The 27,743-nt window shown below is 43.1% G+C and overlaps 2 protein-coding genes across 3 annotated transcripts in view; one reads left to right on the plus strand and one right to left on the minus strand.

Annotated features, from left to right (window-relative positions):
* Positions 1-5,192, minus strand: part of arid3c (AT rich interactive domain 3C (BRIGHT-like)) — a 61,935-nt gene extending 56,743 nt beyond the window's left edge. The window contains exons 1-2 of one of the 2 annotated variants that reach the window (XM_029252640.1): positions 4,842-5,192; positions 3,483-4,097 (exon numbers count right to left, since the gene is read on the minus strand). In XM_029252640.1, coding sequence (XP_029108473.1) covers positions 3,483-4,097; positions 4,842-4,880 — 654 coding nt within the window. In that variant the 5' untranslated portion in view covers positions 4,881-5,192. Of the gene's footprint in view, positions 1-3,482; positions 4,101-4,841 lie in introns of both variants that reach the window. The other variant, XM_029252639.1, reaches the window with a different exon arrangement.
* A 9,346-nt stretch (positions 5,193-14,538) lies between these two features.
* Positions 14,539-27,670, plus strand: LOC108924996 (atrial natriuretic peptide receptor 3-like). The gene is made up of 8 exons (XM_029252637.1): positions 14,539-15,441; positions 18,440-18,562; positions 20,081-20,256; positions 24,071-24,206; positions 24,983-25,077; positions 25,985-26,096; positions 26,343-26,427; positions 26,813-27,670. Exons 1-8 carry the CDS (start codon positions 14,775-14,777, stop codon positions 26,913-26,915), a joined length of 1,497 nt encoding a protein of 498 aa, XP_029108470.1. The 5' UTR covers positions 14,539-14,774; the 3' UTR covers positions 26,916-27,670.
* The last annotated feature ends 73 nt before the right edge of the window (positions 27,671-27,743 follow it).

Raw genomic sequence — 27,743 nt, forward strand, 5'->3', positions numbered from 1 at the left:
GATTGCAGGTTCGATCAGCGTTGTCCATCAAACGGGTTTAAACAACGGTTAACCTCACTGGCCGGGCTCCCACACAATAAGGCGACGAGCATCAACCAGTGTTTCAACCAAACAAGTATTCAAAACAACACGCACTGAAAGCGCAAGTCTGTTGCAACCCCTGGTCAGAAAGGCAGGCGCATGCTATCAATTATTTAGTGACAATGATAAAGCAGCGTTGTGTACAATAACCAGCTGAGGCAGCAAGTTGTATGAAAGCCTGTGGCTAAACGGGCTACTGGCATGTCTGAAATTGTGAACAAAGAATCTTTCCCACAATGAAAATTTTAACATCAAACCGGCTTTAACCCACTCTCGGAGCGGGAGCGCAGCACACAACAGCGTTGGAGGCTGTACCAACATTCCCATTCAGATGCTTTATGATTTCAGAAATTTTATAAGAACACAATGAGCAAATATATAATGACAGTTGAATTCACAATTTTTCAAGCTTTCCATAAAGACAAAATTATAAAAGCCTCACAAGGAGTGACAAGGGCACATTTAAAGTGAAGTCCAGCTGTCAAGTGCTTTTGCTAAATGGAATCCCCTCCGACTTGGGCCAAAATTAAGCTCTTCTCCATATGGAGAATTTACGCCGTGCATGTGTTTCAGCTTCGTAAAGACATCATGCTGTGCTGCTTAATGGACCTTTGGTGAAATGTACACCCCAAACTGAGCTATCAATGAGGGGGAAGAAAAGACTCAAAAGTTTAAAGAAAGAATTCACCATGGTGGCCCTAAAAAAAGCTTCTATAATCATGGGTTTATTTCAATACTCACATCAATAATTCAGTATGCACTATATATAGTTACCTTGGTGTGCACTTAAATTGTTTCACCTTAAAACACAAAAAAAATGCCAAAAAGAATTAACTGTTTTCAATAAATATGTCTACTTAATCCTCCAACAGCAAGAATTTCTCTTTTGGACATTTTCAACAGACAATGGACGTGGAGGTCGTAGACAGAAGAACATAAATCCAACGTAATCCTCAAGTTAAGGCTCAGACAACAGTAAAAAGAACTGTTTTTTTATTATTATTTTTTTTTTTTAAAGATTATCTGTCAAATGATAAATGTAGTTTTTGGAAAAAAATTAAATTACTCTACTTCACTGTAACTTCTTAGAGATTATATCACAGCAGACAAGTTGGTTATCAAACAAGCTTCAAGAGAGTTTACTGCCATGTCACTGATCAGTCTGAACACTGCGATGACAGAAAAACATATTTAGAAGACCTCTATGCACTGTTGGTGCTTTAAATTAAAGTGAGTTTGTGATTTTTCTTTTCAAACCGCACCTAGAACAAGGACAAGCAAGTTATAAGCCATTTCTATTGATTTTTTAAATCATGTGACAGTCTGCAGATCAATGCATAACTGAATTCGAGATATTGCTTTTTTAAATTATCCTTTCATCAAACTAGTCAAACATTATTCGGAGAAGTATTCGTTTCAACTTTTTGGATTGAAAAAAAAAATGTTCTCTACTTATTTACTACTGCAGGTACAGTACAGAAGGCTCACATCCAAACCCACAGCCTACATTTACTGAATCTAAAAGTTAAAATGTAAAAGGCGTTTAGTTTTGTCTGTTCACACATTTAGAGCACCTGCCTGTGGCGCCATTCACGTTGTGTGTGGGAGAGAGGGTTTGTCTACATGCGGTGGCCAGTCGCACGGGGCTGACGGAGAGCAAGGCAGAGCGAGGGGGTGCGCTTTTTGCTTCGTAATAGTCTGGCTGCCTGCCGAAACACTCGGCCAGGGAAGGAGATCCCGGCATTTTTGGTCGTGAGCCAGTTTGGAATGCTACCAGGTCTAGCTTCCTGTGCGTCCGCCAACTTTACACATCTTCATGTCATTCTCCCCTTGTTTTCCTTTCCCTGGCTGAAAGGCAGCCTCTCGCGAACAAAGGCCCTCTCATGCCATCGAAAAGAGTTTGCACTTATTTTTCCCGGCCTGAAAGGAATTTTACTCGGGGAAAAATGGCCGCTGGTAATCGTAACGTATTCTGAAAACATGCTGGGTTTACCACCATTTTCATGTAGGTTCATGGTTGTTATGCAATATATTTATCACCATAATTTAGGAGGTTAGCAGACCGGTCCAGTTAACGTTAAAGCTATCCTCTTTCATCTCATATGTCTTATTAATAAAATTAATGAAAATAGATTCCAAATCATAAGGAAACTGTTAAACGGCCTATTTCATCACGTCGTGCACACTACACTGAAAACTTTGCTCTGCAGAATTCAATAAGTAGTACCTTTTCAAATTTTCACTACATAAAACATCTGTGAATATTCATTTTGTTCTTTGAATTAAATGGAAATTCATTATCAGAAGGCGCAGTTGTTCCTATCCAGTCAGTACAGAGTATAAGCATGTCTGAACTTTTCCTGTGTACAGGCGGCAACCCCCACACGAAAACACAATTTCTTCATTTCCATCTTGGTTTGTTGCAGTTTAAACGCATTCACTTAAGATGACTGCATGCCTTCTACGGATATCAATGATTTTATAGGACTTATTTGTGGTGGCTGATGTCTGTAGTCATCTATGGGTTTTTTTTTAGACTGCAAAAATGCTTTTATTTGAATCTTTAAAAAAAAAAAAAAAACCAACCAAGTCCAAATCGTCCGTTGAATTAATTCATAAAAATACTTCATGCGATGACACCGCCTCGAGTCTGAGGATAGATATCAAAGGCACACTTGTCTCCAGAGATGAGCAAGGAACTCCACCAGCTTTCTGGGGCTACAGATAGAGAGGCCTGTTATCTCCAACTCCCTGATGTAACTGGTAGGGACTGGGAAAGAGACATTTGAAAAGACTCCAGTAGTGAAAATCTTTGTTTTTATTTGGCGTCTCACAGTCTAGCACATAAAAGTCACACACTTGGGTTCCTGGTTGACACTGGAACCGTTTTAGACCTTCAACCTTCGGCGTAAACTGGTGGTGGCGGATATGCCCACCCAGTGTTCAGGCAAGCTAAAAAAAAAAAAAATGCGTCTGCTCAATATTAAATCCCTCAGTATTTGTGAATAGCTCCACTAAAGGCTTTTGTGACAGTTTTTTGCCACCCCTGTTTTGAAAGTTTTTCCATTTTGTTATACGTTATGCAAACGTTAGACACGCATCGGCCCGTCATTCACCCATCCATTCATCGTAAATAACCGAATGTCCAGCGCGTGCACGCGGTGCTCCGGCGCCTGTCCCGGAAGCACGGGGCGCGAGGCAGGATACACGCCGGCCAGGACAGGACACCAGTCCATCGCGGGGCCAGCGACACGGTGTACCTGATATCCAACTAATTTAGTCTACAAGCGTAAATTAATAATTGAATATACTTTTATTTTTTGTAAGACTACCAGGCAGGCAGAGTTTTTCCGAAACCTTTCCTTTGTTTTAAATAAGTAAGTAAATAAATAATCGTGTACCTGTTTGAACTGCTCCTCGTACGTCCACTCGTGCTGCGGCTGCTGGCCGTGGGACGCCCCCCCTGCCGGAGACTCGCAGCGCCCCGCCGCGGGATACGTCAGCTGGCCGCCCCGGGACAGCCCCTGCGCCGCGCTCTTCCTCTGCTCCGCCGCCGCCTGAGCGGCCGGCTTGCAATACGGGCTCTCAGCAGCCGCCCGCCGCGCGTCTTCCAGCTCGTCTTCTTCTATATCCCGCTCGTCGTCCTCCGCGTCGCGCTCGCGCTCCGGCTCCTCGTCCGCATCAGAGCCGCGCGACGGCCGCCTCCGGGCCGCGTGCTGCGCGCGATGATGAGCGCCGCCGGAGCCCGCGTACGGCTCGGCCAGCGCCGGCGGCGGGAAAGCGCTCTGCGCCACCGGCGGGTAGTGGCGGAAGGCTGTGGCTTGCTGCTGGAGGCGCGCGTCCTTCTCCCTCTCGGCTTGCCGAAGTTTCTCCTCGAGCGCGAGGCGCGCAGCCTGCTGCCGCTGCAGGTTCTCCATGACCGCCTCGAGCTTCATGCCGCCGCCGGACGGGTGGCTGTGGACGGAGGCCGGGGAGACGAGCAGCGGGAGACCGCCGCCGGCCGGAGAGAAGGCTGCCTGCTGCGCGCAAGCGAGAACGCGCGTTAAAGCGGGAGCGGACGACTGGAGGAGGTTGCAAACGCACGGAAGTCACAGGACGAATGAAATGCACGGTTAAGGTGCCCTGCTTTCCCAAGTGACCCGCGTACCGAGGCTAGAGCGCCCCGAATCAATCGCGGAGAGCGGTGGCCGAACACTGAGCGAGACCCCACACCACCACACTCACTGCCCGCAGCCTACAGGGACACGAGCGCAACGACGTGAACGACCGAGCTCGTCGCCGTATAAAGTCTCGGCACCGAGGGAGCGTTCGACTCCCCGCCGCGGCTCGTATGGTTTATTCATACAATCTTGTGAAATAAACAGACGATTATTTTGAGATCCGCGTGTTAAACCGCCGGGTTCTTCTTCCCGAGACACTTGTTGTTTATATCAGATCGATCGGGTTTGACGGGAATGAAATGATAGCCCAGTTCTTCACTTTTTAAGTGGCAGTTTTAATAATATTTTACCGCTGCGGTTTGCAAAGTTAAGTCACAGTGTTGTACATGAGATGAGTAGAGTTAGTTCACACGGGTTGAGAGCAATTAAGCACAAATAGTTAAAACGCGTTGTGTAAAGAAAAATTATCTACTCATAAATCATGCGCGAAATATTAAATTCCTTCTCTGCGAAAATAAAACAATTTCACCATGCGTGTATCGTACGGTGAGTACGACACGAACCATACAGCTGGGGATTATATATAGAACGCAAACTTACCAAAGAAGATTTCGTTGCTATGGTGGTGTTATCAACCATCGTCCTGCTTTGCTTTGCTCGTAACTGTATATCGTTAGGGGGGGGGGGGAAAAGTTAAGCAAATTAATTTAAAAAAAAAAAAAAAAAAGTTGGATGTGGATGTGTTCCCCTTGGCGAGCTGTGACCGACTGCCGATCTCCAGCCAACAGTTGTGATAAATGAGAAGGGAGCGAAGAGAGGCGAGTATCGGAGCCCCGAAGCTTCAGCAACAAGTGTCAGTCGGAGCCAGAATGACCTCTGCAGGCGAGACCGCGGAGAGAGAGACCAGAGTGGAGAGCGACAGGAGAGACTAGAGAGCAGAGGAGAGAGACAAGAGAAAAGAGCTGGCTGGAGAGAGACTGGAGAGCACAAAGGAGAGACTCAAGAGTGGAGAGAAGCTCTTCTGCTCCAGTATAACAACTATAGTCAGTGGGGCCATGAAGAGGGAGGACAGAGTCTGCTTATGAAACATACATATGTATGCATTTATGTTCATGAATGTATGTGCGTGTGTGTATATAAGTCTATCACAGTATATGTGTGTATAAGTATACAGTATGTCTGTATGTATATACAATTTATCAACCACAGAGATGGATCTCATTGCAGAGCCCAGAAAAGGACTTCAGGAAAGCAAATTAGCACACCATTAGGGGTCGAGAGCAGCATATATTGAAATTGTACGATGATCATGTCCTAATTTATAAAGTGATTTGTTAGTTAGAACTTGTCACGGTTAGTGCTTTCTGGTTAACTCCACATTTTTTATCATTTTTTTAATGTTTCAAAGGTTCTGCGCATGGTGCTGCGTCAGATATCTTAATTATACTCCGGGTGTGTTGGGAATTAAATTTATGCTCTGTGAATTGCGTTCTTTCCTTATATTTAGTCAGAGTTCATAATCTTTGCATTAAGCATCTGGTTTTATTTTGGAGGCAAAGCAGTTTACAATAATGTTTAGTTAGGCATTCTAATAAATACGCTGAGGATACAGAAATCACGTAGGCAATATAACCAATATGTACTTATTTCTCAGAAAGTCTAAAGTAACCATACAGCTCTTCAGTATAAAGTATAAAATACTGAATAAAATAAAACATAATCAACCAAAAGAGCACAATACACAATAAACAACAAATTAATGAGCTGCAACTCCTCAAAAAAATGCACTGATGGTTGATTTGCTTCTTGTATCTGACTTTCTGATACTGTTGGAAAAAAGCTTTTAACAACATCTCAGCATATCAGTACAGCAGTCCCTCCCTGCCCTCCCTGCCCTCCAAAGCCACCCATCATCTAGTCTGTCAGCCGTTCACATTTAGAATCAACTAGTGTGGCACAACGTGGTTGAAACGGCTTAAAGAAGACAAACATCTTCTTACAATATGACTGCACTTTCGCTGTGTAATGTTATTTTTTGAAAAGTATAAAGTTATAAAGCTGTAGGACATACTGTAATACTTCGGCCATAACGAGAAGAAAATACCACCTCTATTACTTTTTCAAGCAATAATGTAGTAATAATAAATAATAATAGATTTTAGTACCTATACATTTTTTGACCATAGTAATATCTTCATGTGCTGCTGTGTAAGGAACTTAAACATAGCCTAGGTCTCTTGGATAAACCAAAATTCATAGTGAAACACTTTATAAGGTCTTTTGTATGTGATAATGGAGCAGTTGCTCTCCAGTAACTTGAAAACAATTTTTTACTCAATGTTTTAATTGTGTGTGTGTGTGTTTTAATTGCATTCAAAACGTCCAGATACAAGAAGAGTTTTTTTTTTTTTTTTCCCTCAGGACATTACTCTCATAAACAGTTAACACTCCTTAATAGGTCTCCTGTCAGCGCAACATTATCCAGCCACTTTTTGTAATTTACTTCTTACTTACTTTTATTTTGTATTTATACTACTATTTATACTCTCGTGTTTGTATACTCTGTACATATGTTATTTATTTATTCTGTAATTCTCTCACCTGTTTGTCTGTAAATATTGGAAGCATCAAGAACCACAGCAAATTCCTTGTGTGCGTCAGCACGCTGGCCAATAAAACTCATTCCGATTCATTCTGATTTTGATTCATACAGTTCATGGGTCCCTCCCTGGCCCTAGACATTCACCCTTTCACTCTCCGGTCATGTGCTTTAACCGCTGATGTCCCTTGTGCGACGTATGATTAGAACCATATCTCTTCCTCTCCTGTCCTATTAAGCAGAACAAAAAATGAACGGACTTGCCTTAATATTGAAGAGGGAATCAATCCTTCTCTACTGCGGTTCTCCCTCAAGCTGTTTTTGGGGGCGGTGGGGCACTGCGCTTCAGGCAAACTGGGTTGGTTGAAGGTGGCTGTTGACAGGTCCAGTCCTGTTTTCTCTTCCTCCGCTTCTAATTAGGATTGCGGTGCTGCTTTAGGTCCTGTTGCTCTGCGCAATGTGTTGCACCGTGACCTTGCCCACAGAGCACGGTAAAAATGTAGGGAGACTCCAGTTTATTTGCCCATGTACAGATTACCTACTGTTGCTGCATGGTGCTTCAGATCGACTGCAGCTGCTCCAGTTCCCAGGCATTCTCCTTATTATTATAGAAAAGAGTGTTTTATGGTGCTCAGCAAGGATTAACTTTAATGTAATTTAAATGAGTTGTTATACTGTAGAGGGGGGTTGCAGTGGCGCAGCGGGTTTGGCCCGGGTCCTGCTCTCTGGCAGGTCTCTGGTTCGAGTCCCGCTTGGGGTGACTTGTGATGGACTGGCGTCCTGCCCTGGGTGTGTCCCCTCTCCCTCCAGCCCTTCGTCCTGTGCTGCCGGGTTCGGCTCTGGCTCGCCGCAACCCCACTTGGGACAAGCGGTTTCAGTCAATGTGTGTGTGTGTGTTATACTGTAATTGTATCCAAAATGTGAACTGATTTGGGGGAAAACCTCTGCATAATAATTGTAAACTGAAAGGCTACATGGACACCTAGCACAGTTAAAGTATTCCATGGATTCTGGGTCAATATGGGAGAGAATATAGAACCACTCAAAGCTGGAAATTTCAAATCATTGTAGTATTTCCATTGTTTTTATTTATGGACTGGTTAAGACTTAAACCATCATGCAGGGCCTTCACTGTAAAAAAGCTTCACTCATTATAACCCAAAGTGTATTCTTTCCCATACAGACCCACTGTGTGTGTGTGTTTATTGTAGAGTACAGTACTTCCTTTATGGTTTCGGAAAATATCTGAAGAAGCAAAGAAGGACATTTCAGTTAACATATTTAATATTTATGAACAGAAACAGCTTTTAATAAGAGACTTTGTGAAATAAAAAGTATATAAGTATATAGCATGAAACAGCAATGGCTGCCACTTACTATCCAGGCTTTGGCAAAACTTTCTTCTGTACTTCTCTTTACTTTGTGGTTCTGGTTTAATAGCCTATGCAAAAAGGACAGGTCTACTTTTCTTAGATTTGTCAGAGAGGTCGAACAGTTTAAATGAAAAGATATTAGATAGATAGATAGATAGATAGATAGATAGATAGATAGATAGATAGATCCCACAAGGGAAATTATTATGTTAGTTATTCTCATCGAGAACAAACGAGAATGTGTTGCCATATCAGCATTATTTATTTTATGTTTAGTCTAAGAGGACAAAGGCACACCAGGTGTTTAGTGAAATAGGTGAGGTCAGATTTCTTGATATCGTATAACACGCAGAAAGTGCTGCTTTGTGGTCTGAACTATTTATGCGGCATGAACGCACAGTTGTGCAGGCTGCTGATTAACCGGACAACATGACTCAGACATTCTGCATATAAATATGAAATGATTGCAGGCATGCACTTCACATTTTTGTCCTAGGCATCAGTAGAAGAGAGAAAGAAAAAGAAGGAGTTACTTGTACTCCAAAGAGCAGTGGCCATCTCTGGCTCCACTGTCACTTCAATTGTATATTTTCCAGTTCTCAGCAAAATCTTGAACACTTATGGAATAAACTGAATGAGTGTAAAATAATAAAAACACTATTATTTTGGTGCCTCATAAGTTGCATAGTAATTTTTTGTTTTGGTATTGCCCGTTGGTTAGTGAGCACTGCAACGCAACAGCCACTCTCGCCGGAGTGCACAGGCGTTCACTAAGGCCGAACATTTGGATGGGACGGAACGGGACAGGATAGGACAGGACAGGACAGGATAGGATAGGATAGGACAGGACAAAGCAATACAGTATAGGATAGGACAGGACAGGACAGGACAAAGCAATACAGGACAGGACAGGATAGGATAGGATAGGATAGGATAGGATAGGACAGGACAGGACAGGACAAAGCAATATAGGATAGGACAGGACAGGACAAGATAGGACAGGACAAAGAAATACAGTATAGGATAGGACAGGACAGGAGAAAGCAATATAGGATAGGACAGGATAGGACAGGACAGGATAGGATAGGACAGGACAGGAGAAAGCAATATAGGATAGGATAGGACAGGATAGGACAGGACAGGACAAAGCAATATAGGATAGGACAGGATAGGACAGGACAGGATAAGATAGGATAGGACAGGACAAAGCAATACAGTATAGGATAGGACAGGACAGGACAGGACAAGATAGGACAGGACAAAGAAATACAGTATAGGATAGGACAGGACAGGACAGGAGAAAGCAATATAGGATAGGACAGGATAGGGCAGGACAGGACAGGATAAGATAGGATAGGACAGGACAAAGCAATATAGGATAGGACAGGACAGGACAAGATAGGACAAGATAGGACAGGACAAAGCCATATAGGATAGCACAGGATAGGATAGGACAGGACAAGATAGGACAGGACAGGACAAAGCAATACAGGATAGGACAGGAGAGGACAAATCAGGACATGCTAGGAGGATAGGATAATATTTTATTAATCCCTGGGCAGGGAAGTTCACACACAGGTCTTACATGTCACAAATTAAAATAATATTAGTGCATGAGCTACGAGTATAAAAGGCCCAAACAGAATCCTCATTACGGCTTGAAACCATAAAGAGTGACTCCATTAAAGCTTCGTTAATCCGAGGTGCAGGCCGCTCCTTCTTTTCCATGACATCTCAAGCAGCGTCTTGTTGCCAGCGCTCTGTTACCCCTGATCTCCAAGCGGAGGCATCTCCATTTTTCAAAGGCGACATAAGGTTATGATGGAATGGCACATTCAATCATGACTCCGATAGCTCACACTCAAGGAGCAGCTTCCTTATTCCTCGCCTGTACCGTATAATAACAAGGAGTAAGCGGGTGGTGTTTAGAATCAATTTAAATTAGCTGTACCGCTGATAGCAGAGTCTTCAGGAGAGATTGAACCAAGCTGTAAAATAGGGGAAGAAATTGAAAAAATTGAAAAGCCATCACAATGCTAAATTATTCTTGCTGTGGCTAACGTGGAAATGTTCAAGAGGTCCCTCTAAAAGTATGTGACCGCCTTACTTCAGTCGTTGAGCGAATATCTAGCGCCGCCCTGTGGCCGAACTGTTGAAATGCAACAAGGACGGAGGAAATTATCTTTACGCACTTAGCGGATACTCTTCTCCTAAGCCACTTAGAATGGTAAATTACCCACCATTATTCACCAATTTGTAGGGGTAATTTTTACTCGAGCAACTGTAGGGTAAGGACGTTGTTCAAATGTATTATAGCTGGAGGTGAGACTTGAACCAATAACTTTCATTCCTGCAGGCAGAAGCTCCAACCGCTACACTACCAGCTTCCCCAGCTTTTTCTTCCCTGGAGCTTTACTGCAAGTCCTGCATCACATTGCCATGATGTACAGTACTATGGCGGCACAACTGTTGTTAAACAATTTACAGATGCATCTGCAAAAGGGATTTCCTGGTAAATCTTCCGCTCGCATTAGTGAGTAATTTGGAGGTGTGAGATGTGTTAATGAATGAATGAATGAATTAATGAATGAATGAATGAATGAATGAATGAATGAGCTTTATTGCCAAGTATGTTTACACATACAAGTAATTCATCTTGGTGACAGGAACTTCCACAGCACAGACAGAATGACAGTGACAAGACACAGATAAGAAAAAGTAGAGTGGGCTAATAAAAGACAATATATATATATATATATATATATATATATATATATATAGAGTATAAAGTACACAATATACAAAATAGACACTAGACATTATATGTTTGTACAAGTATGTTATATACAATGCATAGGTATGTTATGGTATATGTAGGTGTGAGCGCTGGCTCAGCTTCTTTGACCACTGGTTGGTTGTCACCTATAAAATATTTTAAAATTCATATAGATATTTCACCACTTTTGCTCCCTCCATGCTTATTTGTCTCTTCTCTCTTTCATTTCTTCTTTCTTCTTCTTTCTCTGAAGGGTCGTACCGCGTCCTCTTTAAGCCTGCGAATCCATGCATTGCCGGAAAACATAACTCTTGAAAAAGCTTAACTCTCTTTGAATCTTAATATTTTAAAATCTCTTTGGATCCAGCTGACAATTTATCAGACCTGCAGATTGCATGCATTGTTTGCGTTACATAAACTAAAAACTATATTGGCACATACATGTTTTGTAGGAATGTATTTGGAATGTATGCACACATGTGCAATTTTACAGCAGATTTAAATGCATTTAGGACATGGAATGTAATTTTGTTAAAAATTGTTAAGAGTTTTCTTGTTTGATGAAATGTAATTATTTGCATGACTGCATTGTGAGGTGGATATAAAAATAATGTAAACTGATTATTTTTAAAAATTAAAATACATGTGGATTTCCCTTGTGTTTATATATTTTTCCTCATACTCAGGTTTAGAAAATAAGACTATGATATTAGTTCAAGCACATTTCAGAGAGGAAGTCGATATGGAACAGCAACAAAGCAGCAAATCAATTTCGATCAGGAGTATTGACCATCTTCTGGAAATTTGTAGAATAGATTGGTTAACAAATACAGGTTTACTTGCTATCTGCTTTTTAACAAGAAGAGGAAAACTGGAAGAGCTAATGTATCATGTTTCTTCCCATAAATAATTATTTGCTTGTGAAAAAGTGTTTCCCACAATGCCTTCAAAATCCTACAGAGAATTGAGTGCTTAAATTAGAATATACTTTCTTACTCTATTTCCATTGGGTATTCTGTCACATTTCCTTACAATCAGTTTTGGGGATTAATGATAAATGTTTGCATGTGTGAGACACAATATTTACGCAAAGTTAGCGTCCCTGGTGCGCCACATTTAAAAAGTACAAATGTAAACACTCTGATTATTTTAAATATATACATATATATTCCCATAATACTCTATAAATGGAAATGAGATATGAAAAGTTTTTCGCTGCTGTTTTAGAACATATTTATAAGGATGAATAAGCCTCATGTTTTGGGCAAAAAGAACATGAAGTCAATTTTATCAGTAATTCTTTTTGTATCCCAGAAGCAGTTCTTGTTGCCGGGGCTTGGGGGGGCTTGGGGGGGCTTGGGGGGCTTGGGGAGAGGGGGATATTTACTCTTGGCAGTTATCAGTCCCCAGAGAAGTAATTTTCTAATCCTGAATAGCAAATTTCAGAATGTCTCTACTGTCCATGTGTCAGAGTTGTATTTTAATTAACCCCAAACCCAGGAAATCGCATCTGACTTTTCAAACCCTGCAGTCTCAGACATGATGGTAAAGCACCATGCTTGCTGAAAAACAATAATTCCATTATTATGTAAAATTTAAGAACATTGTTTCTTGAATAATAATCTGCAAACTGTAACGCGACAATATTACCTTTCAAGGGGACCACCTGGTGATTTTGTGGTAATTATACTGCAAATATAGATGAAGAATATGTTGAACATGGAGGTAGATATTTAAATTTAACCATAAAAAACTACACAATGTACATTGGTTACTGAGCAATTTAAAGCACCTGCTATGTTTATTTCTGTATCTTTTTTTACGGCCTATTTTTCTACTGAACAGGCACTACGTGGCCAGCAGAGGGAGACAAAGTTCACTTTGCCGAAGCGTCCGTTACTCTCAGGTTTTCTCCATCTGAACGCAGTACATTGATGATTTCCAGTCCAAACAATTATTATGTCTTGATGCTAATGAGAGCTGACGATTTTTGACATATTACAGCTTCAGCAGGAGGCCTCTTAGTCGCCCCATGAGATCCTTGGCTGTTGAGTAATCTGGCCTTTTCACTGTTAAATATTCTGAAATTCACACTGCTGCGCTAAGTGTAATAGATTTCTGCACAATACTGGCTTCACTGGAAATTATTTTACATTTTTCTGCAGTACAATTAAACTATTAGCAGTTTAAATGACAAATATGATTCTTGTATGAGTGCAGTGCTTTAACACTGGAGACATTTCAGATTAGAGTAATATAACGGTTTAATTCGTCAAGAGAGATTATCATGTGCTTGCCAAATATGAGAGGAGATTATTTTATGCAAATATATGCAACCTGATTTATCACACTTTTTTCTTCAGACATTAAACAAAAATAAAATGTATTTTTGAAATGTTTTTAAAATGCGCTGTGAGTATAAATATACCAGGAAGGCCTGTGATTTCACATCCCATGGCAACACTTGCAGGCAGCACAGTGAGTAGCACTGCTGTCTCCCAGTGCCTGGGTGGTGCAAGAGGACATGGGTTTGATCCCCACTCAATCTGTGTGGAGTTTGCATGTTCTTTCTGTGTTTGTGTGGGTTTCCTCTGGGTGCTCTGGTTTCCTCCCACATGCTGTTCAGGTTCCCCCATAGTGTGTGAGTGACAGAGAGTGTGTTCCACTGCTGTATGGATGAGTGACCCAGTGTAAGTAGTGTACCTAACAGTGTAAGTCACCACAGTGAATAAGGTGTGTGGGTTGATAGCACTACATAGAGTTCATCGGAAGTCGCTTTGGAGAAAAGCGTCTGCTAAATAAATAAATGTAAATCTAACCCTACTGAGTAGATCTAACGTATGGCCCAAAGTGGGCCATAGGTAACACTCAGAAATCTGCTTTCTGCCTCATAATTTTCCAAATGGTCAGCTGTTAAACTCATCTTTAAAAGATTACAAAAACCATTCCAGCCCATTCTTTTTTTACAGTATTACAGTATTCGCCTTTCACACTAAAGTACTCCCACAAATGAAATATCAATAAAACCTGTGAATGTTATTTTAATAGTCAACTAAGACATACAGCATATATATCTGTTGGTAACGGATGTAAGGCTGCTTTGTGGCTGTAATTCGCTCTAAACTTTTTCAGTTACCCGGCATATAACCAGTTTGGGCACCATCATCATAACCCTAAACGACGTGGTCCCAAGATCATCTTAAAAATAAGGAGTCAGGCTGGTTTTTAGGAGTCTGTAGAGAATTTTTCATCTCTGTGCCCTGCTGTGGCACGTATGGAATTTTGATTCAGCTGCCAAGTGAGCAAATTTTTCAAACATTTTAAAAAATACGCGTGTTGCATAACTGCATATGAACGATATAATTAGAACAACTATAATTAAGAACAGGCAATGTATCCATCTGCAGCGGATTCGGATGCTGATGCGATGTGATGCATGACAATAGTATCATTTCTGGAACGATACCAGCGCGTTCCAGCGTGTTTTCTTCCCACACCCACTGTGGCTTTAAAAGGGAGCTCATCTGCGTGGGGCTGACGCAGGGCTCGTGGGGGGGGGAAAGTTCCCAAACTGCAGCCTAAAAGGTGGGTGTCAAGGTGCTGCCGCGCTTCGCCGAGCACGTGCTCGCGGCCGAGTGGAGCAGCGGAGCGCCGAGCGAGCGCGAGACACACGCGACACGCGCGAGACACCCGCGAGACAGACACCCGCGACCAGAAGAGTCAGTCGGTTCACTCAGAATTACGGAGCGGCGGGTGAAGCTCGCGGGCGAAGCAAACTCGCGACGATGCCGGGCGTGCGCGCGCTCTGCCTCAGCCTCTGCGTGGTCTCCTGCGCCCTGAACGCGCCACAGAGGCGCGCGCGCGCGGAACACGTCGACGTGCTCGTCCTCCTGCCCCGAAACGCCTCGTACATTTTCTCCGTGGCGGCGGTGCGGCCGGCCATCGAGTTGGCGCAGCGCAGCATCGCGTCCGAGCGGCGGCTGCGCTTCGCGGTGCGCTACGAGGACTCGGGCTGCGGGGACCGCGCCCTCTTCAGCCTGGTGGACCGCGGTTTCGCCCAGAAACCCGACCTGATCCTCGGGCCCGTGTGCGAGTACGCGGCGTCCGACGTGGTGAGGGTGGCCTCGCACTGGGACGTCCCGGTGGTGTCCGCGGGGGCCCTGGCCACGGGCTTCGCGCGCAGGGACAGGGGCTACACGCACCTGACCAGGATCGGACCTTCCTACCTGAAGATGGCCAGGAGCATCTCTGCGCTCTTCCGCCACTTCGGCTGGCAGAGCGCGCTGCTGCTCTACGAGGACGACCGCGAGGAGCGCAACTGCTACTTCACGGTGGAGGCGGTGCACAGCGCGCTGGAGGCCGAGCAGCTCAGCACCGAGGCGCTCAGCTTGTACCCCCGGGAGCGCGCGGCGGACGGCGAGGACATCGCCAGGCTCATCGAGGGCAACGAAGGTACCGGCGCGGCTGCCCCGCGCTCCCGCTGAGCGCCTTACGCGCCTTACGCGCCTTACGCGCCTTACGCGCCTTACGCGCCTTACGCGCGGCTCGCTTGCGCGCTTCCCAGCTTTGCGCGGCGCACAGCATCACGGTGCACAAACATAGATGTCAAAGCATGTCAGCGGAGCGGGCGGTGCGCTGGATGGAAACTTTTCCGGGGTTCTCGTGCGACCCCCTCATTCATTGCCCTGATACCCCGGCCGTAGTCCCCTGGCTGATGCAGCTCCTCCGAGTCCGTCTCTCCTTCGCTTCGTGCGTCTTTTCTGCTCCATCCCCAAGCTCTGTTATAGTTTATAGTGAGTTTGCCATCCTATACAGTTTAGTTTTTATTTAATATTGCTAATTACAGTACATTTTCATCAGAATGTCCACTATTGCCGCACTCACTTCACCGCTTGCCTAAAATTAGGGTCGCGGTGGGCTGGATCCTATCCCGGAAAGTGAAGGTGCAAGACCAAGCGAGGTACACCGTGGACGGGACGTCACCCCATCACAGTGTAGTCGCACACTGTTTTACTCACCCATTCACAGGCGGAGAGCAAGTTATTGTCACTGATCGACCTGACCTGCATGTCTGCGGACTGTGGGAGGAAACTGGAGCACCAGGAGGAAATCCAAGCAGGCGATGGGAGAACATTTATTCAGTTAGCTGGCTTTTTTCTGCAAAGCGACTTCCACTGTTAAGCTACCTACAGTTGGGTGGGTATTCAACTTGATAAGCACGGTGGAGCAATTTAGGAGCAGTACCTTTCTCATAAGAGCATTACATCAATAAGGAGGGTTCGAGCCTGTGACCTTCGGATCCGAAAAGCGACACCTCGGACCACTGTGTCACCAGCTCTCCCTACTTGCAAACTCCGCACAGACCAAGAAGGATTCGATCCAACGCCCGAACAGCCCAGGCGCTGTTCATTATGTGAACGACCTGAAGATGCGCCGATCGTTTGCGATGAGCATCTCGCTCACCCCCCAAGGCAGCGTGTACTGCCGCTCCAGAGTAAAGTACCCAAAAGTGGAGTATTCCGCAGGGTAAAACCAGGGATAGCTGGTAAGTTAGCGGACAGAACTTTTTTTTTCTTTAAGGTCGCAGGTTCGATTCCCACCTCCACCTATGCGGGCAAGGTACTTACCCTAAATTGCTCTTACTCAGCTGTATAAATGGGTAAATAACTATAAACACTTAAAAACTGGAGAAAGGCGCCAGCTAAATGAATAAATGTAAAGTAAACCCGTATTTTATTAAACATGAACCCCATGGAGCGCGTCCACCGGCGTCAGGGCGGCGCCCGAACTCAGTCGCAGAGTTTATTTGTGCGTAAAATCATCTCTTTACGCACGGATGAGAGAATATTAACTTCGCTATTTATACAGATAGTAAAGATAAAATTATACATGGTAAAGTGTATATTGTGTATACAGAGCTTGAGGTTTTAGATGTTTGAGTTCGGTTTACAGGTAGCAGTTACATACATGTAGCCCAGAGTCCCGCACAGCAGCGCCGACGAGATGTTTTTATGCGTTTAAATCGCCGTGGTGGAAGAGCAGGTGGGTTTCGCTCAGCTCACCTGTGATCCCATCCCTGCTCTTTCCTTCTTGCACATATTCATAATGTGTGTGTGTCACACACCTCAGTCCCCTGCTGAACGGGGACAGTCTTCGACAGCCTGTAAAAAATGAGAAGCATGATTCTGCCCCTGGCATCGTTTCAATCCCCGATCGTCCTTACGATCGAATTTCCGCGGCGGTTTTGTGCTTATTGTTGCATCGATGAATTCTTAAAATCTTCTTCTCTTTCACACACACACACACACACACACACACACATTTTCTGAACCGCTTGTCCAAAACGGGGTCACGGAGCCTAACCCGGCAACTCAGGGCGTAAGGCTAGAGGAGGAGAGGACACACCCAGGACGGGACGCCAGTCCGTCGCAAGGCGACCCAAGCGGGACTCAAACCCCAGACCCACTGGAGAGCAGGACCGGGTCCAACCCACTGCGCCACCACGCCCCCTCTTCTTCTCTTTCACTTTGCAAGAATTTGTGCAAGAATTCAGGAATTCCGTTAAAATTTGGAATAAAATCCACAATAAAACAACGATAAAGAACATGTTCTCTCATCGTTCTGCTTCATATACCCGAATGTTTGTTTTTTTTTTAATCATAAACAGTTATTCACTCGACCTACTATGGCCTGGCCTTCTATCCAGGGGCTACCCTGCTTCACACCCTGTGCTTCCAAGATAGGCTCCAGACCACCACGACTGTGCCGGACAGGAAACAGATGAAAGTGGAAGAGGGTGGAAAAAGCTGACCCTTCCATAAAGTATACACATACACACACACACACACACAGTCTTAAACCGCTTGTCCCGAGCAGAGTCACGGCAAACTGGAGCCTAACCCAGCAGCACAGGACACCAAGCTGGAGGGGGAGGGGACACACCCAGGGCAGGACGCCAGTCCATCACAAGGCACCCCAAGTGGGACTTAAACCCCAGACCTACCGGAGAGCAGGACCCGGTCAAACCTGCTGCGCCACCGCACTCCCCTTCACATAAAGTATACTGTAGTTTAATTATGGTTAGTTTTTCTGCTAATTAGGTCTTACTGTTTAGAAGTAGAGGGGGCGCGGTGGCGCAGTGGGTTGGACCGCAGTCCTGCTCTCTGGTGGGTCTGGGGTTTGAGTCCCGCTTGCGGTGCCTTGCGACGGACTGGCGTCCCGTCCTGGGTGTGTCCCCTCCCCCTCTGGCCTTACGCCCTGTGTTGCCGGGTAGGCTCCAGTTCCCCGCGACCCCGTATGGGATGAGCGGTTCAGAAAATGTGTGTGTGTGTGTGTGTGTGTTTAGAAGTATTCTCCTTGTTTTCGCTCTTCCGTCGTTGACAGGGACCCTTTTCTCAGAGACAAAATGTGTGATGACTGATATGAACGCTCTCCTCTCTTCCCTTGCCAGTTGTTATTATGTGTGCTGGGGGTGACATTGTTCGGGACATCATGTTGACAGCCCACCACTGGAAACTCACTAATGGAAATTACATCTACTTCAACATCGAGCTCTTTAATGCATCTTCTTATGGTAAGATGTTCCAACACTTATACGAATGCAATTTCCTTTGGGATTAATATGTTTCTCCATCTAAATACCTTGGAAATATTGCTTTTGCACCTGTGAATCCATTTGTCATCAGTATAGCAAACATTTCTAAAGACGCTATTGTTTCTCTGCCTGTATTTCTTTCCCAGCAGTCCCTAATTGCAAAATAAAGGTGTGAATTGTGTTAAGAGAAGAGTCAGGGGGAAAAAAAAAAGCCTCAAGCTAATAAATATGCAGTTGTATAGACAGGTGGAACATGAGTTGGAACAGGAATGTGGCAAGTGTTTCCAAAAAAGAGTTGACACATTTGACTCTGCACACAGAGTTCATGATGAAACAAGAAGACTTTTTTGTTGCTGTAACAGAAGAGCTTCTTGTGAGGTTAAAAAAACCTTATTTTCAGTGTTTTTTATTTAGAAAGTTTTGTCTTTTTTCAAGGGTATGAATTTTTTGTCACTTTTTTTTAATTCCGCAATATGCTTTGGATGCATAGTTAATGAAAATACACGGCCAGCCATACCGTTGGGACACAACTAAACCTGTCAGTATTAGGTAATGTAAACACACCAATTATATTCATAATCTTGACAATTTGAGAACAGCAAAGAAATGATGCGAAGCAAATATCATCAGAGCAAGTAAAAAACTGGTATTGTATAATATTCCTCACTTGCACAGTCATTTGTTGCCTTCTAAAGAAGGTAGAATTCATAGCAAAGGATGTCAGAGAAGGATAATCAAAATTTAACCAACACAGAATGACAGACTGCTTCCGATTAAATCATTTAGTGTATTTTCAGCCTTCCTTCTTTAATTGCTCACTTAGGATGACACTCATAGCCGCCCAACACCATTACCGTAGCCCTCAGTTTAGTGGCATTCTCAGTTTTGTTTTTACTTAGCTGCTTATATTATGCTTTTTATGCAAAGTATGTTAAGTTTCAGCAGTTTACACAACTGGATATATAACTGTAACATTTTGGGTTAATATGCCCCTTGCTCAATGGTGTTATGGCAGGACCGTTCCCAGGAGTTCAGCCTGTCCTTTTAAATTTCTAGCGTGTCTCCGTAATCACTGCGCTACCTGTGCTTCATTGGAGTCCCCAACCCCTTTTACCTTTAAAAATAAACCGTCCACCAAAATGTATGAGGGTTCAGCCGTCACTGCGGTCCGTTTAGTGTTATACGTTGTATACGGAGGAAGGGGAGAAATGGCACAGTGGGACTACTGGAAAGTACTTGGAGGCAGTCATTTAAATTCTGGAAATAGGGCTGACACATTTATCCTGAAAAGTCTACTTTTCATTAGCGGAGGATATGTAGAATTGTACGAGAAAGAAAATAACATAGTTAAGAAGGTGACATACAGAGGAAGAAAGCAAGGGCATGTGGACATCGGTAAGGGAAGAATTCAGAGTCTTGCCCAAACATAAATACATTTGTCTTTAGCCGCTTTCTTTCTCGGTAATATAATTGAAATATTTCATTACTGTCATACAGGCAATGGATCCTGGAAGAGAGGAGACCAGTATGACACAGAGGCCAAGCAGGCCTACGCAGCTCTCAATATACTCACTCTACTGCGGTCTGTCAAACCAGAATTTCAGAACTTCTCTTTAGAGGTGAAGAGATCTATCCGAAAAGCAGGCGTTCCCGATCATGACAGTGGAGACAATGTACGTAAGTTTCCTTCTCACAGTCAGTGTCGGCTTCTTCTATAAGGAGAGGCCAATTATTAACTTGCAGACTTAATGTTTCATGATTTGGTGGTAATAATAATAATATTAATAATACATTTACATTACATTTATTTATAATAATAATAATTACATGAGGGGTATGGTGGCGTGGCGGGTTTGACTGGGTCCTGCTCTCCGGTGGGTCTGGGGTTCGAGTCCTGCTTGGGGTGCTTTGTGATGGACTGGCATCCTGTCCTGGGTGTGTCCCCTCCCCCTCCAGCCTTGCGCCCTGTGTTGCCGGGTTAGGCTCCGGTTTGCCGTGACCCCACTTGGGACAAGCGGTTTCAGACTGCATGTATGTACTATTATTGTTATTATTTAATAGAGGAATTTGTAAATACATTCTGAAACTACTAAAACTGACAAAGGAACCACTGAACGTTGTTTTTTAGATTTTGTTAAAGTACAGTACTGAAGCTTGTAATTTTGGCTAAGGAGGCCAGCAGAGAACGGTCATGATGTATTATCACAAGTTTTAATAAATAACAACAGAACAGTGCCCAGTCAGAGCCACAATGCTACATAATTACGTGCAAAACAAAGACAACGTTGTCTGATTATTTGAACTTGTTGCATTCAGTTGGATGCTTTGAGCTGAAGAAACCACACCACATGACTCTTTCTGGTTTGACGTCTCTTATCCTCATGACACATTTGTCATGTTCTGGGATGTAAATCTGTGCTATATTTCACTAAAAGATGTGTAACTTTCGCTTTAATCTCATATATTTCTGCTGTTGCTGCAAACTATCTTTTATCTTATTTGCGTCATAAGAAGCTGTCAGGTTCCTGCTTGAAGAAAGTCCTGAGGCCATCATTATTATGGCTTAACAACCGTGGCTTTTGAGATGACATCACACCTGAAAAAGAATTGCGCAAATGGAAATCTGCCAATGCCTTTAAAGTCTGAAAACTTTGAGAAGAAATTGTTAATCTGACATTTCATTTGTCTGGCTAACCTTTTCATGAAAATTATAGTACTAGTGTAATATTCTACAGGTATATTCTTCTTAGATGGCAGACTGTTTTGCATGAAGTAATTTTTTTGAGCTACTTGAATTACATTGTAACCAAAGACTAAACATAAAGTACAAAGTAAGTATTAAGCACAGATTTTACAAATGAAATGAGCTCTGAAGTATCAGCATAAATTGAGAACTTCAGAATGTAGCGTATACTTTGTGCGTGATGAATTTGAAACAGGTTATTAAAATTCAGTGTGCAGATTCTGGTTCAAGGTAAAATATGGTAGTAAGGTACTGCACTGCAGCAGGGCATGGTCCCATTGCATTGTAAGAGCTACAGCAATTTAGGATAAATTACATTACACCTGGTACTGTAGGTACCGGACTACTTTGGTTTTGCAGTGGACAAGTAGTTATGGATTGATGGGTACCATATTGATACACACACACACACACACACACACACACACACAATCTGAACCGCTTGTCCCATACGGGGTCGTGGGGAGCCCAAGCCTAACCCAGCAACACAGGGCGTAAGGCTGGAGGGGGAGGGGACACACCCAGGACGGGACGCCAGTCCATCGCAAGGCACCCCAAGCGGGACTCAAACCCTAGACCCACCAGAGAGCAGGACCTGGTCCAACCCACTGTGCCACCGCACCCCCTACTGTATTGATAATAAATGCTAAATATTGTAACATTTGTTAATACCTTGATGAGATTATAAATCTGTTCACTGAATATCTACACTTTAGACAACCTAGGCAGGTTATTTTTAATGCATGTTACAAAACTACTGTAAACACTGTACATGCCTATAGAGCCATGTTCATTAAGAAGTTGTGCTTCTGTATTTCAGGTCGCTTGCGTTTGATTTTGTCATTCAATTTAGTGTCCTCCCTGTATCGCAGTGCGGTGTGATTCTTCGCCAAAGTGGGGAAATTGCCACAAGGATGTTTCTTTTGGTACCAACCCTAAAAGGCTGGTAAAGTTCATTACGTCTGAGAGACAACATCCTTGGAGAAAAAAAGGCGACGGGGATGTTACTTGTAATTTTTCCGTTTTCATTAATACTTGCCATCTTTCTAGCAGTGAGTGAGGATGTGCGGAACAATTGCAGTTCAGTCCTCACACGCTGCGATTGCAATACGCTGGGAGACACAGGACGCATTTTCTCGGTGGACGCGGCAATGACACCTGACAGCAAAACAGCCATCACAGCTGGCTGAAAATACATCTGCTTCCGCTGCATTTCCATCCGATTACAGCATTGTTTCTATCAAAGCTAATTTATTTCAGAACATACTGGATCTATGGGGCAATAAGATGAGTCATGGTTTTCAAAGTTTCATAAGCTGATGCCAAAATTAGGAATGTTAAGTCATTCAGCTTAGTTCTTAATTGCAACGAATTTGTTTTTCCATCTATGGTTATTGATTTGGAAATGTATGTTTTTAGAGGGGCAGCTGATAATGTAGTGGTTAGAGCTGCTGCCTTTGGATCCAAAAGTTGCCAGTTTGAATCTCCTTTACTGCTGCAGTACATTTGAGCATGGTATTTATGCTAAATTGCTCATGGAAAATTACCCCGCTGAATAAATGTGTAAATAACTGTAGGCAGCTTAACATTGTAAGTCCCTTTGGAGAAAGCGTCAGCTAAATGAACAAAAGTAGTTTTCATGTGGGCAGTGTGCAAGAACATGCCTTTGAGTTATATCTGTACCACTTAAATATGAAGGCAAAGTAGTAGAGGCTATATGATGTCACTAACCATCATGGTTTTCCAGTAGGCTGTTGCAGTTAGTGCTGTGATCCACAAGGTTACACACTTTGTAATCGATTCATATTAAACACTTTGCTTGGATTTTTGTCAAATCGGCAGAAACAATTCTTTGGATATTCTATGCAATAATGACCAGTTCTTGACTTTATTTAAAATATGAACTGTCAGGGGGTGCGGTGGTGCAGCGGGTTTGGGGCCTGCTTGGGGTGCCTTGCAATGGACTGGTGTCCCGTCCAGGGTGTTTCCCTTCCCCTTCTGCCTTACACCCTCTGTTTCCAGGATAGGCTCCGGCTTGCCGCGACCCTGCTGGGGACAACCAGTTGCTAGCATTGGCTGGTTGGTTGGTTGAAAGATGTCCCACGGGGACCTCAGAAAATGTAAATAGGCATTTGATATGGTATGTCTGGTATGTGAAAACAAGCACTTGCGTTTTGTTTACCGTCCTAAGGGAGACAGCACGAGGTAACCCAAAGGGAGCTCCTTGTGCACTTTATTTACATAAGCCTTTTTGTACACGGTCCAGCATTTCTTAGACAAACGAGTGGCATTTTATTCTATGAAGAAAACATCTGTCTTCATGAAAGGTTAAAAAAAGGGACCTTTTGTGAAAAAAGACAGATCATCGGTTAACAAGCATATTTGCAGTCTTAAACATTTTAACGCACTCTCAACTTGGATTTCTTTTTTTTCTTTTTTTTTTTTTTTTTTTTGCATGTGAACGTGGATCATCGTGCTGCAAGTGTCCAGTAACTGGCGACGTTCACGTTGTGCTGCACGAGTAGTAAACACCCCGTAGACGGGGAACGGAAGGACACCAAGCGAAGGGCTCTCTGGGAAATGCTACCAGCAGTCCTGTTGTCAGTTGTCGCAACCCACACCCACACTAGTGTATACGCTACTGCGGTATCGTGGTTATGTTTCGCTGTCTCAGTGAGGGGGGCGATCGGACGCCGAGAGCCGCGCTAACGCATACGCGGTAACGTCCCGTCTCTCTTTTTTAGGTGAATATGTTTGTGGAGGGGTTCCACGATGCGCTGCTTCTGTACAGCTTGGCCCTTCAAGATGCGGTCAAGAATGGCTTTGGAAAAAACAACGGAAGCCAGATCACGCAGTTGATGTGGAACAGAACCTTCGAAGGTGAAGAAAAGAGGGCCCGTCTTTTCGGAACCGCGCAATAAGTATTCCCTACTGATTATGATGTGTTACGAAGAATTATAACTCTGTGCATTAATGGTATATCTTACATCCGTTTTAACGTCACGGCAGCGTTATTTTCTTGACGAAACCACCGGCTCTAGCCTCCACGTGCAACTTCTTTGTCATTTTCAGGAATGAAATTAACTGTGTTCTGAATGAATCAGAAAAGCTATATAAAAGACCCAGAAGCGGAAAGGTTCAATTAATCACCGTTTTTGAAATGTGGGTTCAAGATCCTTAGCGGTTCTGCAATTCCTGTGGCTTTATTTTAATTACGCAGGACTTGCAAACTCCTGCAAGGACGTCAAAACCTTCTAATTTCCGTCGATCGAGCTATCGATGTAGGGATCTGCCTTATTACCGATAGTCCCACTTTGCCGATGTTGGTTTGAAGGCCAAAACATCTTTCTCGTCAGAGCTCGGTGTGAAACAATGTTATATTCAGCGGGATTCCCCCCCCCCGCGAAAAAAAGAAACAATGTCGGAATTTATTGTTAAGAAAATAATGTTTTTAAAGATGTCAAACATTTGGGAACGTGAACATAAAGATGAAGTTTCAATTGCAGGAGGCAATGCCAAGAAAAATGCCTGGAGATGGATGGGATTTCCTGTTGTATTGGCCATCCGGAATGTGTCGACTCTCGCTCGTGTTTTCCTTGGACTGCGCAGGCCTTGTTGCTAATTAACTTTCTCGTGCTTTGCATTCCGCCGACCAGGCATTGCGGGCCAGGTGTCTATAGATGCCAACGGTGATAGAAATGGGGATTTCTCTGTTATGGCCATGACTGATTTTGAGGCAGGCTCTTACAAGGTAAATCAGAAAAAAAAAAAGAAATATTTTGAGTAATATCATAAAACAAAAAATACAAGCAAGTAAAGCTGTAAAGTTTCACAGCTATAATATGTAACAATTAATCATACACTTATTACACTGAAACATAGCAGATGCTTTTTTTTCCAAGTGACTTGCAGAGTTAGATTTACACATTTATAGATGGGGTTTTTCCTGTGGTAATTTAGATTAAATACCACACTGTTGGAGATTTAGCTTTCCTATAGTTACATTTCATTTATTCATTTAGCAGGTGAATTTATATACGTTGTGTGTGTGTGTGTGTGTGTGTGTGTGTGTGTGTGTGTGTGTGTGTGTGTGTGTGTGTGTGTGTGTGTGTGTGTGTGTGTGTGTGTGTGTGTGTGTGTGTGTGTGTGTGTGTGTGTGTGTGTGTGTGTGTGTGTGTGTGTGTGTGTGTGTGTGTGTGTGTGTGTGTGTGTGTGTGTGTGTGTGTGTGTGTGTGTGTGTGTGTGTGTGTGTGTGTGTGTGTGTGTGTGTGTGTGTACACACACACGGGGGGTGCGGTGGCGCAGCGGGTTGGACCACAGTCCTGCTCTCTAGTGGGTCTGGGGTTCGAATCCCGGTTGGGGTGGCGTCCCGTCCTGGGTGTGTTCCCTTCCCCCTCCGGCCTTATGCCCTGTGTTACCGGGTAGACTCCGGTTCCCCGTGACCCCGTATGGGGCAAGCGGTTCTGTGTATATATATATATACATATAAACTAATAACTAGTAGCAACTACAGTCTTGCTCATAATGCTTCTGAAGCATCGTATTACAGTATCACATGTACTCACAACACGCATTGATTGCATTTGGTATCAGTATTACAAATAATTTTGCATAACGATTTGCATTTGTTTAGAATTCTTTCCCTCCTGTTTTTTTAGGCAGTTTTTAACTACTATGGAATTAATGGAAGTTTCCAGGTGCTACCGGGATTCAACAGCGACAGATTTACCTTGAGAGAAAGGCATCGGCCAGTGTCTGCGGAAAAATCATGTACAGTTGGCCGTTTTCTCCTCCTCTGTGTTCCATATCCATTTCTCACCTTGAAATCAGATTTGGATCAGTCATACATTCTGTGCAAAATTCATTCTCGTGCTCAAATCAGTAAAATTACATATGACTGCAAGTTTCTGTTGACTCAAGGAGAATGTGTTGCACTATCTGCTGGTGGAGCAGTATAGGGATGGAGACCCAACCCAGCTATTCTTCCACTAAAGAATCTCTGACTCCCCTGTGCAGGTGGACTGGGAATGTCTACAGCCATGGGTATCGTAGTTGGAGCAGTTCTGGGAACCGTGCTGGTATTGGCATTGTATTTCTTCAGGTCAGTAGAGTGTAAGAATTTCTGTGAGATGTGCGTCGCTTTGGACGAAAGCGTCTGCTAAATGCATAAATGTAAATGTAAGGACACAGTTCCCCGATGTCACTCTGGTACATTTGGTTCTTTTAATGAAAAATGCATAAGAAAAGCAATGACATGGATTTAGAGTTAAATAAAAAAAAAGATTATTATTTATTTGTTTCTTTATATATTTATTTTTACTGTATCAATGCTTGAAGGTGCAGTACAGTTTTGTGATAATTAGAAGATTAGTTCTAGATGAAGTATAATTGAGTATTTTGAGAATGCTTGTAACCTAGTTCAGTCCGGGACTAATCTTTCTTAGTTTAAACCATGACATGTGCACATGAATTTATTTGTTTTGCAGAAAATATAAGATTATTGTTGAGCGGCGATGTCAGCAAGAAGACTACAGCATGGGCAAGCATCATCAGCTGAGAGAAGATTCTATTAGGTCTGATTTTCTCTAGCATAGTAATGCAGAATTGTGTTATGGAAAAAAATAAGATGTTGCATGAGATTCTAAATATGTAAAATGCAACTTTAAAAATGCTATTTTCAAAACATCTGTCATAGACTCAGGAAAACAATATAATTGTGTTACATGCTGGCATAAAGTTATCCAAAATGCAGCATAAATGTTACTGTAAACTAAATATTATACATTTTACTGAGAGTTCTTAATTATGATTCACTGAGGCTTTTACATTTCATATCTCAAAATGATGTCTTCAAAATACTGCAGATGTGCCGTAGTGCATGACAGAAATATACACATCAAATAAATAAAGCAAATAATGATGTGGTTTCAAAGACGGTAAATGTAATATTTTTACTTTCGTGTATATATTTGGCTAATTCCTTGGCTGTATTCAACATTATTGAAAGATGTTTCTTACTGTTAAAAACAAGTATTCTTAAACAAGTATTGGAGCATGTTCAGAGTGTTTTATTTTTAATGAAAAGTACAAGTCCTTGTAGTCTCCACTGTCATAATACCACATGGCTCTGTAAGGCTTAATTTTTTTTCTGGTGCACAAGCATACAGTTTAACCATTTTAGCTGCACAGATATCTCAGCCAGAACACTTGTTAATAAATGCACCACCACAGTGCAGTCATATTTTACGTTTTGAATTATTTATATTAATAAAAGCTGCTTGAAGCATTATACTGAAAATTCTCTCTCGGCTTTTTATTGTAGTACAACCGGTAGATAAATTACGCTCAGCGAATTAAATAGGGCAATGTTTTAGAGCACTGTGACTTGTGTAAATTGAATTCAAAGGCTTTTATCGT

The sequence above is a fragment of the Scleropages formosus genome, chromosome 6 (genome assembly GCF_900964775.1).
Source record: "Scleropages formosus chromosome 6, fSclFor1.1, whole genome shotgun sequence".
Classification (NCBI taxonomy): Eukaryota; Metazoa; Chordata; class Actinopteri; order Osteoglossiformes; family Osteoglossidae; genus Scleropages; species Scleropages formosus.

What these genes read in the sequence shown, in the direction of transcription:
- LOC108924996 (XM_029252637.1), top strand. Translation starts at nt 14,775, where the DNA reads ATGCCGGGCGTGCGCGCGCTCTGCCTCAGCCTCTGCGTGGTCTCCTGC. An exon ending in GCTCATCGAGGGCAACGAAG is followed by an intron (nt 15,442 to 18,439) that starts GTACCGGCGCGG and finishes TTCCCTTGCCAG; the next exon opens with TTGTTATTATGTGTGCTGGG. An exon ending in GTGGAACAGAACCTTCGAAG is followed by an intron (nt 24,207 to 24,982) that starts GTGAAGAAAAGA and finishes TCCGCCGACCAG; the next exon opens with GCATTGCGGGCCAGGTGTCT.